The 14,877-nt window shown below is 50.1% G+C and overlaps 7 protein-coding genes across 7 annotated transcripts; 5 read left to right on the forward strand and 2 right to left on the reverse strand.

The window, feature by feature from the left end:
* Nucleotides 1-482: 482 nt before the first annotated feature.
* NECHADRAFT_46700 (uncharacterized protein) lies at nt 483-1,661 on the forward strand (the record flags this gene model as incomplete). The annotated part of the gene is made up of 1 exon (XM_003048614.1): nt 483-1,661. A coding segment is annotated over one exon (1,179 nt), but the record flags the coding sequence as incomplete, so codon positions are not given.
* A 329-nt stretch (nt 1,662-1,990) lies between these two features.
* NECHADRAFT_46782 (uncharacterized protein) lies at nt 1,991-3,465 on the reverse strand (the record flags this gene model as incomplete). The annotated part of the gene is made up of 2 exons (XM_003048805.1): nt 1,991-3,287; nt 3,368-3,465. The coding sequence occupies 2 exons, from the start codon at nt 3,463-3,465 to the stop codon at nt 1,991-1,993; spliced, it is 1,395 nt and encodes a 464-aa protein (XP_003048851.1).
* Nucleotides 3,466-5,101: 1,636 nt separating this feature from the next.
* NECHADRAFT_46766 (uncharacterized protein) lies at nt 5,102-6,874 on the forward strand (the record flags this gene model as incomplete). The annotated part of the gene is made up of 4 exons (XM_003048615.1): nt 5,102-5,316; nt 5,371-6,401; nt 6,450-6,702; nt 6,757-6,874. 4 exons carry the CDS (start codon nt 5,102-5,104, stop codon nt 6,872-6,874), a joined length of 1,617 nt encoding a protein of 538 aa, XP_003048661.1.
* Nucleotides 6,875-7,506: 632 nt separating this feature from the next.
* On the forward strand, nt 7,507-8,807 carry NECHADRAFT_47140 (uncharacterized protein; the record flags this gene model as incomplete). Its single annotated transcript, XM_003048616.1, has 6 exons — nt 7,507-7,647; nt 7,702-7,854; nt 7,903-7,983; nt 8,035-8,421; nt 8,474-8,653; nt 8,703-8,807. 6 exons carry the CDS (start codon nt 7,507-7,509, stop codon nt 8,805-8,807), a joined length of 1,047 nt encoding a protein of 348 aa, XP_003048662.1.
* A 1,898-nt stretch (nt 8,808-10,705) lies between these two features.
* NECHADRAFT_83586 (uncharacterized protein) lies at nt 10,706-11,435 on the reverse strand (the record flags this gene model as incomplete). The annotated part of the gene is made up of 3 exons (XM_003048806.1): nt 10,706-10,846; nt 10,904-11,210; nt 11,260-11,435. 3 exons carry the CDS (start codon nt 11,433-11,435, stop codon nt 10,706-10,708), a joined length of 624 nt encoding a protein of 207 aa, XP_003048852.1.
* An 861-nt stretch (nt 11,436-12,296) lies between these two features.
* On the forward strand, nt 12,297-12,774 carry NECHADRAFT_83587 (uncharacterized protein; the record flags this gene model as incomplete). The annotated part of the gene is made up of 2 exons (XM_003048617.1): nt 12,297-12,630; nt 12,710-12,774. 2 exons carry the CDS (start codon nt 12,297-12,299, stop codon nt 12,772-12,774), a joined length of 399 nt encoding a protein of 132 aa, XP_003048663.1.
* Nucleotides 12,775-14,247: 1,473 nt separating this feature from the next.
* NECHADRAFT_83588 (uncharacterized protein) lies at nt 14,248-14,724 on the forward strand (the record flags this gene model as incomplete). Its single annotated transcript, XM_003048618.1, has 2 exons — nt 14,248-14,444; nt 14,604-14,724. The coding sequence occupies 2 exons, from the start codon at nt 14,248-14,250 to the stop codon at nt 14,722-14,724; spliced, it is 318 nt and encodes a 105-aa protein (XP_003048664.1).
* Between the last annotated feature and the right edge of the window lie 153 nt (nt 14,725-14,877).

Genomic DNA, 14,877 nt, shown 5'->3' on the forward strand with positions numbered 1-14,877 from the left:
TTCTCCTAACCCTCAGCTCCTCTCAACCACCCCGTTCTAGGGTAAGAAGCCAATGACAATATTTACGCATTCAACCCGTAAACCTAAGGTATTAGCGGATACGCTAGTCCCCACTAGGACATCCCTGTCCTAGCCAACAGCCTCCTCATGTAACGGGACCTCGGGCTCCCCTGGACGTCATCTTTGTGTTTTCACATCAGACATGCGTTCCTTGGGGCCTCTTCTCTCTTCTTCTCCCCTTGTCCAATGCCGAGTCTTCCGATGGGAGCTGCATCACAAGTGGAAGCTCCCCGCCTGTCCGACTTGCACCACCAAGCCTTCCTCTTACACGCCTTGTCCATCATATCCGAGTCAATACGAGATGCGTAAATCCCACAAAAAGTCCCGTCTGGGCTGTCAAACGTGCAAGAAGAGAAAGATAAAGGTAAGTAGTATCCATCTCTTCTTGACAGGCGCATTGCTAATTTGCCGGGCTCCTCTAGTGTGATGAGGTCAAGCCTGAATGCGGGAACTGCCGTCGATTCGGAGTCTGCTGCGACTTCTCTCCCATCCCTTCGCATGTCCTTCGTCCCTCTCCTGCCTCGAGCTCTGGGCCAGGCCGCCGTGGTCGCCCTCGATCGGACTGGGCTTCATGGGCCGAACAAATCCGACTCTCCTCGAACGCTTCGAACTCAGGTCTTCAAGGTGCCCATGAATGCCTCAATGTCACAGACCTCGAGCTGTTCCACAACTACATGACCACGACGGCCAACACATTACATGCGGGCGATCATCGCGAGCGCGGCCTCTGGTGCGAAGGAGTACCCCGACTAGGCTTTCAGCACCCTTGTGTGCTGGCCTTTCTGCTCTCTCTGTCTTCGTATCATATGGCCAGACTGAAACCCCTCGAGGCCCGAAAGTACCTTGATCTCGCAGAACAGCACTTGGGCACGGCTCTACAGACAGCAACGATACTCCTCGGCCATATCAACCACGAGAATAGCCCCGCCGCCTACATAATATCCATTCTCATCTGCTTCATCGGATTCGCCAAAGGCCCAAGTCCTGGTAACTTGCTTCTCATTTCAGAGGATCAACAAGTCCCGTACTTGAACCTGTTACGAGGCGTCCGACTGGTGATATCAAGTGTAGGATGGACTTCTATCTTCTCGGGTGTTCTCGCTGAATACTACCCCAAGCCGAGCGTTGAAACGGAAATGCTTCCCCTCGATCCGACACTCCTGGAGCCAGGCATCGAAGACTGGAGAGCCTCGCTAAACGACGTGTTGGATTTAATCACCGTCTTCACTGAAGATAGTATTGCTGAGGCATATAGGCATGAGGTGAGGGTCTTGATGGGATGCTGCGAGAAGACATTCGGAAAAGGACAGAACGCCACTTTGGGCGCCGTGGGCAAGATGGAGGTGATTATGATGTGGATATACCAGGTTGGTGATGTCTACGTCGAGGGTCTGACTAGGAAAGACCCTATCTCCATGTTGATACTCGGTCACTTTTGCGTCCTGCTGCGCACGGTAGAGAGACATTGGTTTACCCAAGGGTGGGCGTCTCATATCATGAACGAGATACTGGCCATCTCAGAGAGGAGCCGCAAGTGGCTGACTTGGCCCCTCGCGTATCTCTCAGGACAGAGTGCCTTGCTCAACATGTCGCAGATTTAATGAAATCATTCGGCGCATAATTGAACGTGGTATCCTTTTAATATCCATTGACTTTTGACCGTTGGTAGGGAAGTACAAGGCACTTCGCACGACAACGTCCCCTTTTGCTCTTCTGATGCGATGTAGACACTTGTGCGAGTTCTTCCCTCGTCTGTTCTATCGAGTTGAACAACTTCAGGGAGTAACATCAGCTCTCAAAGACCCGATGCCACTAGTTAATAAATCTCCAAGATCAATGGGAATGGACAGCTGTGGTTCTACTCGAGCTCCAGATTGTGTGAGCAAAAATGAATGAACTGTCAGAATTTTATTGACATTTAGAAGGCAAGTTACACTACCCAGCTACTAAGCACCTTGTTCAGCCCCTCTCGATGAACACAGTTCTTGAACGAAAAGCTCTGCGCCAACTCCTCCAGCTCCTGCTCACTCTTGCCCCTAAACAACTCTGCAAACTCTCCACAGAGAGAAGAAGCCAAGAAAGTTTGCAAGATGTTCCGAATGACATGGGCTCTGGTGTTCCAGTTGGAAGGGTACGTCTTGGTCGCCGACGGCGAGACCTTGTTGATCCACGCAACCAGTGGATCGATGAGGCTGTCGACTTCCTCTGATGGAAAGCCAGTCATACTATCCACCTGCAGATGCTTCTTTCGTTCCATGAACGACTTGGTGAGTTTTCCCCAGGGAGACTCTGGCGAAGTATGGATCATATCCATAATTCCAACACCCTTGTAGGTCCAAATCGCCCACGAGATACGAGCTTCCTCGTAGACACGAAGTTGCTCGCCCAGGAGTTGATACCGTTCCTCATTCTTCTCATCCGCTTCAGGTCCCTCAGTCTCGTACACAGCCCCAAACTCGCCGTTCCAGATGGGAACGTTGTGCGAGCGGTGGAACTCGATCTTTCTCGAGAACTGTTGCTTCAGCTTGGCCTTTTGTTCAGCAGTTCCCTTGTAGCGAGGTCCAGAGGGAAACCCCATCATGCTGTAGTCGTGAACGGCGTAAATGGAGTTTGGAAGGATTTCCTTGAACCCCTTCCACTCCATGGCATACGTGTTTCCGTCGAGGAAGAGGATGTGGTTCGGGTCGATGGCTCGGATAGCCCTTTCTAGTCTGTCGTAGAACTCTGCCACTCGAGTCTGTTGAGAATCGGCCGGTTCATTCAACAGGTTGAACCCAGCTACCCAAGGATTGTCCTTGTACCGTCGAGCCAAGGCCTCCCAGAGCCAGACCGTCCGGTCTTGGTGGTCTTTAAAGTCCCAGAAAGCGGCATAAGAGGTATGGTTGTCCGAATGCCAATCCTGATTCTGGCACCCGGGCACGGTATGCATGTCGAGAATGGTATAAATGCCATTCGAAGAGCAGAGGTCAATGACCCGATCAAGGTGCTTGAATCCTTCCTCCTTCAACTGTCGTGGGTTCATGTCATCCTCAAAATGTTTGTACGAGAAGGGGAGACGGATCGAGTTTAGTCCGAAACTTTGGAGGAACTTTGCATCGTCCTCGGTGAAGAAATGGTAGAGGAAGCGGTCGAAGAAGAAGTCGTACTTCTCCTTGCCCATGACCTCCAGCATCGCAGCTCGAGTGAACGATTCGGTACCCGGATAGCCCGTCAGGAAGTTTTCCATGCTAAGATACAATACACAGTTAGTTTTCTGATGCTCCTTCCATGCATTACTCCAAACAATTAACTAGCAAGGGTAACTTACTTGAGCCATCCTCCCAGTGAGGTGCCTCGCAAGACGACTACGTTGCCATCTTGGTCAACAATCTCATTTCCCCTAACTTTGAGGTATCCTGAAGACATGGTTTTACGATAGTGATGCCACTATGTTGCTCGAAGTTAAACGTAGAATTTCATGAAGTAGTGCCTCTAACCTGCAAGCTTTTATCACTGAGGTACAAGTACATGTCCCACGGCAGCACCGACACGAGACTTTACGCGTCTTCTCGGGCACTATTCACACGACTCAGGAGTATGGCAACGGCTAAAATATGCTTGAATCATTCTGCGGGGTCCTGTATCGTGTGATGACGGTCCAAAGAGAGACATGGCAGCATGGCCCATGAACGTCCAGAGTCGACGCCAAGCGCCCTTGGTGCTTTTACCCGGAGACATTGAAGTAACTTAACCGGTAGGGCAGGATTCAACTACCTGGGATATACTCAGCCGATAGCCTCGACAGTTCTCGTGCCATTCTTCCCCGAGCAGCGGAACTAGTCCGGGGTTGTGACACCGGGGCCAACAGCGGCTGACTCGGGCTCGCGGGGAAGCGGGCCAGCTCCATATGGGGCACTTTTAAGCACTGTTGGATCGATCAGGTTGTTCAAGGGTGGTTAAGTCAGAAAGGGAGGCGTCTCTCTCTTCTGGCCTTGTGAGAGTTGTGGTCGTACCAAAACACCAATAACTATCTAAACCTCTACAAAAATCATACAAGAATAGGTTAATGTCTTATCTTAATTTTAGTGAGCCTAGGAAGGACTTATCATAATTGGTCTAGATCCCAGCTCAGTGGATAATAGCAGTCCTCGCGCAAGCAAGGAGATTCCCGACTGCTGGGGCTGATCTCGGATCCTATGCGTAAAACCATACCGGTTAGGGGGAAGCGTATAAGCAACCAATCGGATAGAATACGGCACCCAAGCCGAGCCAGCTAAAGTGAATCCCCATCTTGTCCCCAACTCCCTCGACCTCCACATGGGGCAGTCCGTTCCCCCTCGCTACGGGGCATCCCCTTCCCCCGTCCTTCATACACCCGGGGTACCCGGGGACCCCATACCCCAGGTTCTCTTCCCCGGACCTAGTGTCTGGATTAGCCTCAACTTGGGCCGTCAGGTGGTGCCATCAGGATGGGGATCGACGAATGTTCCCTTGGCATCGCTCATCATTCTCCCGAGAGCCTTGTTAGAGGCGAGAGTGGCTTACCCAGCTGATGGATGACCGTGGTTCTGGCTTGCTGATAGGAGGGCAACACCGCTGTCTCGGTTGAGCAACGCCCGAACGGCTCGTTTGGTTGGACAGTCTCGGGTTGTAGCCCATAACTTCACCAGAGCACTGGACCATGACCGTGGGTTCCGTAAACGCGGAACGTACAATTCCCAGGGGGACAACGACTGGCTCATGGTCTGGACCTTTTCCGTGACAAACCATCGGTACCAAGTCTTGACTCCACACACCAGACACTAATGCACCCCAGTTCGACCGTCAACACAACTTCTAGGAAGTGGAGAGACATAACCTTTCATCCATGGCAAGACTAACGCCCTGGCGGTCATGCCTCGGTTTAACTCAACTACTATAAAGTCTCTGCATATCCCTTCTGCAGATCCTTCCCATCACATCCTGAATAATCTCACTCTCAACAATTGGTCTCTTACCTCCATATTTCTATTGACTCTACTCAGTAGAGCACCACACAATCATGGTCGTCAACGAAAAGGACATGACCCATCCACCCGAGGTGGCCGAACATCAAGAAATCGCCGATGAAACCGCCCACTCTCCCAAGGACCTCAGCTCCGAGGCTGCTGCCAGAGGTCAGGGCGTCAGCGGCTACGAAGAGCTCACCCCATGGCAGACCGTCATGAAGTTCAAGATGAACTGCCTCATCTGCACTGTCATGACTATCAGCGCCGGCACGGACGGTTACCAGATTGGGTGCGTACACCATGGCCCCTATCCCACGACGAGGAGCTGACATAACATACATAGACTCATTGGCAACATCATCGCCAACGCTGGCTTTGTTGCCCAGTTCGGAACTCAACACACAGACGATGGCAGTGTCGTCCTCGCATCTTCAGTACTGAGTGTCTGGAACTCGCTCGGATCCGTCGGTCAGATCATCGGTATGGTCACGCTACCCTTCATAACCGACAGATTCGGTAGAAAGATATCCATGTACTGGTATTGGCTCCTCCTCGCGATCAGCGTAGCCATCGAGTGTGTCGCCAAAACATGGGGCGTCTGGGCTGTCTCCAAGGTCTTTGGAGGCATCGGCGTCGGCTGTCTGCAGTCCACAATCCCAGCATATATCTCGGAGGTTGCTCCCGTCAGGGTTCGAGGCATGTTTCTCATGGCATACAGCTTCTGGTGGATTCTCGGACAGTTTTTCGCCCCTGTCGCCCTCCAGGTCATGCTCGACAAGGATCCCACAGACTACCTGACGCCGGTCTATACCCAATGGTCCCAGATTGGCCTCATGCTCATCATCTATCTCCTGGTCCCAGAATCTCCAGCCTGGCTTGCCACCAAGGGCAAGGCCGAACAAGCCAAGAAATCTCTCAGCACCATCTACCGGGGCGTCGATGGCTTTGATGTTGACCACCAGTACAACCTTTTGCTCATCAACGTCGAGCACGAACGCGAGGTTGCCGCCGAGCAAAACAGAGAGAAGTGGTACGCCATCTTCAGGGGTAGAGATGGTCTCAGAACAGTCATCTCCTGCTGGACTTTGATGGCGCAGCAGTTTATCGGCCTCGGCATCTTCTTTGGTTATGCGACCTACTTCTTTCAGCAGGCTGGCTTGAAGGATCCTTTCAAGATCACATGCATCACATCTGGTATCAACATTTTCTTCTCCATCGTCGTCATCGCAGTGTCGGATGTCATTGGTCGTCGATGGCTCGCAAATGCTGGAACAACAATCTGCTGGGTATGCTGTGTCGTCGTGGGCATTCTTGGAGTTGCACCGCAAGTCAAGGCGACAAATTATGTCTTTGTGCTCTTTGCCTGCATCTGGAGTAAGTAAACTCTGCCGACTCAAGCATATCATTGACTAATGCATGCAGATATTGGTCTAGTCGCTAACGGAGCAACGGGCTGGGGCTTCATCGGTGAGATTTCCTCGCAACGTCTACGACCCTACACAGCTGGGTTCGCGGCTGCTTCCACATGTGTCGTCGGTGTCGTTATGGGTATTCTGATTCCTTATATGGTGAATGCGCACGAGTGGAACTGGGGCCTCAAGACCAGCTGGTTATTTGCCGGTCTGGGTGCTCCCTTTACTCTTGCCATGTGGTTCCTCATCCCCGAGACGGCTGGGTATGTTGTCAATGTCTGACGAAAGTTGTTGAAAGATACTAACTGGTGATATAGTCGCTCTGCTGCTGAACTTGATGAGCTTTTTGAGAGAAAGATCAAGCCATGGCGCTTCCACAAGACCGTCACTGCGACTCAACGCATGGTTGAACTGAACAAAGAGGAGAGGGAGTGAGATGTATTGTCAGGGTTGGATGGATACTCGTAATCTTTGAGACTCTTTGTGCTCTTCTCGCATGTCGTGTGTCCCATTCAGCAGAAGATAGTTATGAATGGCATTGGGTCATCGGTTTTCATAAGTACTCTCTTGTCATCGTATGTATCCTTTCACCCAAGCTCAAGTTGACCATCGGAGCATGTCGTCTTGTCACTTAGACCGAGATGCACCCATGCAACGTCTATCGATTGCGTGATCGACGCTAGTATACTTCCAGCTCTAAACCGAGCATGTTTGACAAAGCAATTCTAAACCGAGATCCTCAAATCCGTGATATAAATCCATTCCCGAAGCCTCAGCCATACAAAAAAGCAATATGCAAACCAAAAGACGCCCTCCGGCTTTTCCGCGACTCGGACTTTTTGACAAAAAACGCCGCACATCTCCAACGGAACTTGAATAACGTCATTCGTCAGAGTCGACTTTTGCGGGGCTTTGGCTTGACTACATAAACCGACCGGGCCCCAAAGCCGACGGCGACCGGCTATCGGGATTCAGGAACGGACAAGCGAAATCGGCATCATCTGATCTGATAACCAAGACGGCATCCATCTGGAGTTTACATCTACGATCAACAACTTACTTTCAAGATGACAGCAGACAAGGCTTCACTTCCTATTGTTGACTTTGCCAGGTTGAGAGATCCGAGCACAAAGCAGGAAGAGCTCAAAACTCTCCAACATGCTCTGTTCGGTATCGGGTTCTTGTATCTGATCAACACCGAGGTGGCCGTAAGTACATCGGAAGGCATCCCGAGGACTCACAACTGACATTGTCAATCGCAGAACACAGTGAAAGATGTCTACAAGATGCTCCCCGGGCTCTTTGCCCTCCCAAGTGAGAAGAAGGAGGCTGTTGCCATGGTCAAGTCGCCGGCTTTCGTCGGTTATACGAAACTCGGAGCAGAGACCACAGCCGGTGCCACAGACATGAGAGAGGTGTGTGCATGAGCCTCTAAACATCTCAACTGATATTAACACCTGCAGCAATTCGACTTTGGAACTGTGAATGAAGAGATCTGGAAGGAGGGACAGCCTCAGTGGCGTCGGATGGAGGGTCCGAGTGAAGTAAGTCAAACATCTCATTCGAATCGTTAACTTGACTGACACTACCATCAGTTCCCCGACTACCCAGGCTGCGAAGCTCTTCTCCGACGCTATCTATCAGAAATGACAGACCTGTCAAACGAGTTTCTAGGCTACGTCGGCGAGTCTCTCTCACTGCCTAGCGACGTATTCGACCCTTTCAAGCACATCATGCACCGCCTCAAGCTGGTTAAGTATCCCCAGTGTCCCCCAGGCTCAGTGGGAGTTGGTCCTCACAAAGATTCGGCCGGCCTTTTCACTTTCCTGTCTCAAGATGCAGTCGGAGGCCTTCAAGTCCTCAGCAAGGATGGAGAGTGGATCGAAGCGCCCCCGATTGATGGAAGCTTCATCATCAACGTGCAGCAAGGATTTGAGGCCATCACTGGAGGAGTCTGCCCTGCTACAACTCACCGGGTTATTGTAAGCCCCCTTGAATATCTCATCATGGTTCCCATCTTCTAACTCGCGTCAGGCTCCCACAAGCACAACCCGCTACAGTGTCCCCTTCTTCCAGGGCATCAACCCCAGCCTGACCTTGGATCAACTCAAGAGCGTGGCCGCTCATATTGTATCCAAGGTCCCGGTCTCGGATGATGCCAAGAAGCGAGCTGTCGACGTACCGAGCGAGTATCTTTCGCCTCTATTCTCTTGTGTAAGTTCATTCTTTGGCAGTCTAGAACGGGTCTAATATCAGCCTGCAGCTTGGAGAAGCATATCTTCGCAATCGCGTCATCAGCCACCCGGATGTTGGACAGAAGTGGTATCCTGATCTGTACACCAAGTACAGTCAACAAAAGCTTGTATGATAGGAAAACTTGTTTTCAGTGTGAAATAGTATGAACTTGTATCAAACATTTGAGGTTCGGGCTTGGATTGCCTCCTCACAAAGACTCGGCATCCTATCAGTGTAGACTCTCTGTTGCCTGGTGTTAGTGTTCGGTTACGAATACGAGCTCGTGAAAGTGCGCTCGATTACTTCCTGATCGAGTTAGCCCAGCTGATGACGACAGGCTCCTCTTAGCCCCCAGACAATTGGGATCTTGACGTTGACTTTTCCTTTGCAAAGATGATTTCCATGTGAAGATGCCGCATCTGAGAGAATGAAGCGCGCTGTCGGACCTCTGGATAAGCGCAAGAAGGTGACACGATGTCAGTCGTGCGTCAAGAGGCGCATCAAGGTATGGATGAATTGTCAACCCTGACGCACCAATAACATGAAGCTAATACATAGCAATAGTGTCAGGGTGGTTCTCCATGCGAATATTGCATACGGACTAAAAAGCAGTGTCTTGCTCAACATCCTGCGCCGAGGCCCAGGCATGAATTTATCGCCGTGACGCCAATCACCACGCCTCTGCCAGTCATCCAATTCCCCACACAGGTTCCCACGGCCCCGGAAAATATTTACTCGGATCACTTCGTTTTATTCATGAAGCATTGCGAGTTTACGAGGGGCTTTGGGGATGTCAGTTCCGACCTTGTCTCGCTCATCCAAGCATGCCCACCACTCCAACAAGCAACGGTGGCGATCGGCGCACTCGAGGCCAGCAGAAGGGGAAGCAGAAGCACATCATCTAGTTCTGAATCTCCGCAGCATCTTGCGTTTAAATCATACAATAAGTCGATCCAAGCCCTTCAAGGGCAACTACAGTAGACAGGGGCCTTGCAATCCGAAGGTGTACTTTGGTGTACGTTTCTTCTAGGGCTGTTTGAGGTACGATCCTACTACGCTCAGAATCTGGTTCAAAAACTCTAATTAGTTATCAGTTAATGTCCGAAACGTCTGGGGAGAGGTGGATCAAGCATATGCTGTATGGCACATGTAGAATATTCCAATCGAAAGGCCCAGGGAGGCTCGATCCCCTCAGCGAGAGGCTCTTTGAGGCCTTTCGCCTCCTGGAAGCCAGCAGGGCTATCATTTATGGTGGACCTACTTTTCTATTCCAGGATTCATGGATGAAGCGCAAGAAACCCCGAGCAAGGGATCCCTCAGATCCAATGGAAACCATCCTTGAATTTCTAGTCCGGATTTCTACTTGGAGCAAAAGGTAAAAACACCTATGTGGTCGTTTCCAAGCCAGTACCTAACCATCGAGTAGCTTCTTTGAGAATCTCGAGGCTATTCCAAGCCATCTCCGCGCCAACCATCCAGCGGTGCATCTGCTCACTCGTCAAGCCAAACACTTTCAGCTAAAGCTAGAATCTTGGCTTCAACAAGCAAATGAATATCCAGATTCTGAAGATCCATACTTTAACTTGGCCATGGCCAATTGTCATGCGCTGGTGCTGTTTCTCTGCAGGAACTTCACCTATTATTCCTTCTGGGGAGAAGTGAAAGTCCCCTGGCTGGCTGAGCCAGAGATTACTGCACATGTCAACGCAATAACTAGCCTTTCAGAGGTCATCCTCGAAACATCGAGCATTCCAGGAGTGCTGCTTCTGTTTCCCTTACGAATGGCAGGCTCAAATGCGACTGATATGAAGCAGAGGCAAAGGACATCGAAATTGCTCACACGAGTGTCTCAAAAGGGCTTTATCATTTCAGAGAGGATAACTGTGGATTTGCAAGAGCTCTGGAACTATGAGAATAAAATACCGGTTTAGTAACTATCGACAAATTTACAATAGAAAAGAAGGGAATAATCTGATGCATGTGTCCAGGTGAGCTCCATCGATCCGGAGATCCAACCACATTGCCTCACAACTACTCCTTGGCTTCAGTGTTGAAGAACTCGTTTATGACTCGAGTCCTCAAGCCTGGTGAGAAATAGTCATAGCCAACTATAACATGGCAGTTGTCGACGTAAACGGTGACAGGGATCGCATCTTGGTACATCAAACTCCACTGCAACCATTGTTAGTCCTTGGACAGGTTATCACAAGAAGGGCGATTGCGTCTTACTGCTGCAACAGGAGCTGGAATAAACTTCCTCTGAACAAGGCCCTCAAAGACGGCCCCACCCTTGAAGAGAATGTCCTTTTGGAAGATGGGAAAGTTGGAGTTAACATATCCCCTCCAGACTTCAGGCTTGCTGGAACCAGGAGTATAGGTAGTCAAGGTGTTGTCGACAAGGCCGGACTTGGTGACATTGGCGTAGTTGAACAAGGACGAGGCAAGCTTGCCATCAAAGGCTTCATCAGCGCGAACGAGGCCCTTGGAGGGAGAATTGTCAATAAACCCTGTCGTAATGTGCGACAAGTTTTCGTTCCTTTTAGTTTTAGTCAGAAGAGAAAGGAGATGTCAGAAGAGAGGTGTACCATTTGTGTTGGACAAAGTTGGTTTTGAACTCAGGCTTGACGAGGGGCGGCTCCGGCTGTACAAACCCAGCCGAGAATTCTACCATGGAAGAAGGGAATGGGGAACAACGAAGTGAAGAAGCCGCCATGACCGTGGTCGAAGCTGCAAGAGCAGTGAAAAGCTGGTAGAAGCGCATTGTTGTGTTTGATGAAGAGGCATGAGAATGCAACTGATGATGTTTGAGTTGTTTGTGCTTCATAGGAGGTTTCATTGTCGCCTTTTATTCTTTGAGCGCTTTGAGTGCGTTCAATAAATGCCTTTTTGGGGTATGACATTGACCTCAAAGGATGGTCCGTTTGCCATCAATCAAGGAGGCTGTGTAGATCAACCATCGCCCACTATTTTCCAAGTCGGGAAGCAATTGAACGCATCTAACCCGACCTCAACATCACGAGAATTAGGTCAAGTACTGAACACAAAAAGTCGGAAATAAACGAGAAGTCATTACGTAGACGGAAATTTGAGATGACGCGGCATCGTTCATCTGCCCGTGTCGGGACATTAGGCAAGATTCCAGACTAATGGGGAGTGGATGGAGATTTCAGCCAGCGTAAACACCAAGAAGCTCAGATCAAGTGCCGATAGGATTAGGTAGGTACAGGTCAATGGAGTGTTGAATTAATTTTGTGCCTCATCAGCCTTGGCAGCGGCATGGAGTAATTCAGGTTGCTCCTCCTTGACATGATCAACCTTTGCAGTTGCCAACGACGGCTCAGCAGTGACACCAAGCAAGGGGTTGGTCAGTCGAAGCGAAGAGTGAGCTCTCCAACAATTGAAAGGAAGGTCGTATCGACCGCAGAGCGTGTTATGCGGCAGTGTTGAGTGTCGGGTCCCAGATCTGGAGCCTCTCTCGAGCTCCATCTCCCCAGATCCACACCACAGCAGAATCAGAGATAATCCTGACATATGATAACAATTCATCAAGCCATTCTTCTTTTCGGTCGGACCTTCTCCCGGGGAACCCACCCTTTAGACACCAATCATCACACCCGCCGACATGTGCTTTTCCAAAAACACCATCTGGGCCTGTCACCGATGCGGAACACACATCGACAATCAACAAACACCCGTCGGGTATTGCCCCGACGTCAAGAAGAGAGAAAAGTGCTTCCGCGCCTTCGTCAACGTCTTCGTCGCCTGCGACCCGGCCCTCTGTCTCTACTGCGGCTTCCACAAACACGAAATGTACGATGAGGTCGAGCACCGAGTATGGGACATGTCGCTAGGTCAGGGCTTGCTTGGATCTCGCCGTGTGAAATACTTTTGGGGATTGGATCCTGCTCCGACGTGGGAGGCCTTTGAATCGGCGGAGCAGGAACGTATTGCTGATGGTGAGTGGCGCTGCACCGAGAGGGACAGGGCCTTCTGATTCTCTCATATGGTGTCACGATAGGCTTACCAGTAACGCAGTGGCTAAAATGAGAGCTCCGTGGCGCTCAGGAGAATCGCATAACAGCACGCACCAGGCCGCGTGAGGACGTGGCAACGGCACCCAATTCGAGCGACTGAGCATCAGGATAAATCAACACGGCGGGGGCGAACGAATTTCTCTCAAACGGAATCGATACCACACAGGTAGAATCACTTGTATAATCAATAGTTTCATTGCTATTGATCGGTTTGCTGCGGGTCTTGGGTCATTCAGTGGGAGAACGCACCTGGTGGTTTATATAGGAGTCGCTATCTTATGCTGTGTTATTAGTGATGGTGACTTGTTATTGCTAGAATGAAGAGCATTTTATCGTTCTCGATGAGATAAGGTTTGTTGAGGCAGAGTGTTAAGCGCGAGAGTATCTATAGAGCTTATTTGATATTAACTCTTATATTGAAAAGCATGGGCATGATGGCTTCACTGTGTAAAGCTGTATTTATTTAACTGGGTTGCCTTGATTTACCTTCTGAGTATGCTGTGAGGCTAAATTACTTTTTAATTGTTGTTGGCCGAAACGGATTGCGTTCCAAACAAAACGATGAGAGTAAACACTGCTTAACCAAAGAAAGTGAATATCAAAAGAAGTTCCGAGATGATATCAATCCATCTTCCATTCATCTCCTTGATCAACATCACACATTCACTCCAGAGATCCTTCATCAGCCAGCGTTACATTCACCTTCAACTCTCATCGCTCCTGCCCGGCATCACTGACCCGTACCCTTCTCAGTCACTACATCATTTCTTCACCTCTCATCATTCAAGATGTGCATCACCACCTACACCCGAGGCCTCTGCAGCACCTGCGGCTTCCTGGTCACCTACAACATCGACATTACACATTGTTTCTTTACGGGATCGGAATCATGCCGAGAGCAGCAGGCAGATCCGGTTGTCGTCAACACAAAGGTCCAACCTGCTTCTTGCAAGAAGTGCACCGGTGCATCTACTCTGCACAGCCAAAAGGTTGTGTGTGACGTCTGGGGTGGTTCTTGTGACCTCGCAAACGCCAAACCCCTATAGTAAGTCAGAGATGAGTTACTCTGGCCAGTGACTAACTTGAGACCTAGATGCGAGTTGCGGTCTGCAGAGGCATACCATTACGGACTTGGCCATGGGCGACGGAACCGACTTGGTAGCACCCAACATGGGACACATTCACCTACATCTTAGGAACTGTCGGGCTTAAACAGGAGTAGTCGTTTATTCCCTGTCACTGATCAGTCAGGCTCGAGCAGTGAAACTCTGAGGGTATAAATTGAAATGGTCTTGTCCCTCGCTTGAGAGTTGTGATGTTGTGCCCGCTGTTCCTTAGCACGCCGCCAATCAATGACTTGTTTGCTTCTGATGAACCATATCTCTCGACGCTTCCTCGTTAGTGTCCGCCAATCTAAAAGCCTCTCCCTATCCCCGGTGAGCCAGATGATTTTCCTCTCAGAGCCAACCAATCGCCTGATTATCGGCCCTGTGTGCACACCAAAAGAAAAGGGCATAAGACGGCCATATCATAACCATCATGTGCATATCCTACTTTATCCGTCATATCTGCGACACCTGCGGCTACCTAATCCGGGTACGCTCCAACGAGTTCGAATGCAAAGACAACAAGTGCCGCACTTGGGAGACCTTCAAGGATGATCTCAAGATCGAGGAGGAGGACTGCCCCAAGTGTATCAGGAGGAGTCGAAAGAAGAAGACCCAAACAGAAGACGAGTAGAGCATCGAATCACTTTCGCCCATAGGTAGCCAAAGCCTTTCTCACATCCTGACGGTGTGACAGTGAAACAATGCTCATATACGTGATACAATGAGTTTGGAATTGAAGGGTCTTCTCGTGCAACTTCAGATGACCAGTGATTACTACCTTTCTAGGAACATTTGTGACCTCGAAAATCTCTTCGGGCAAACAATACGCCCAAGCACAGCAAGACTTGACACTCGCCACGACAAGAACAACTTCACAGACAATCTGCCAAACATCACTCGATATTGAACTTCGATACATCTTTGGGATTTAAAATGTGCAAATTCACCAGCACCGGCTACCTATGTAGGGAATGCTCCTACCTAATCAAGATGCCATACACTGAGGAGAAATGCGACCACGTTTTACAAAAGAGGCCTGGGGTCTGTCAGTATATTCCCA

This window comes from Fusarium vanettenii (genome assembly GCF_000151355.1).
Source record: "Fusarium vanettenii 77-13-4 chromosome 8 genomic scaffold NECHAsca_10_chr8_2_0, whole genome shotgun sequence".
Lineage (NCBI taxonomy): Eukaryota > Fungi > Ascomycota > Sordariomycetes > Hypocreales > Nectriaceae > Fusarium > Fusarium vanettenii.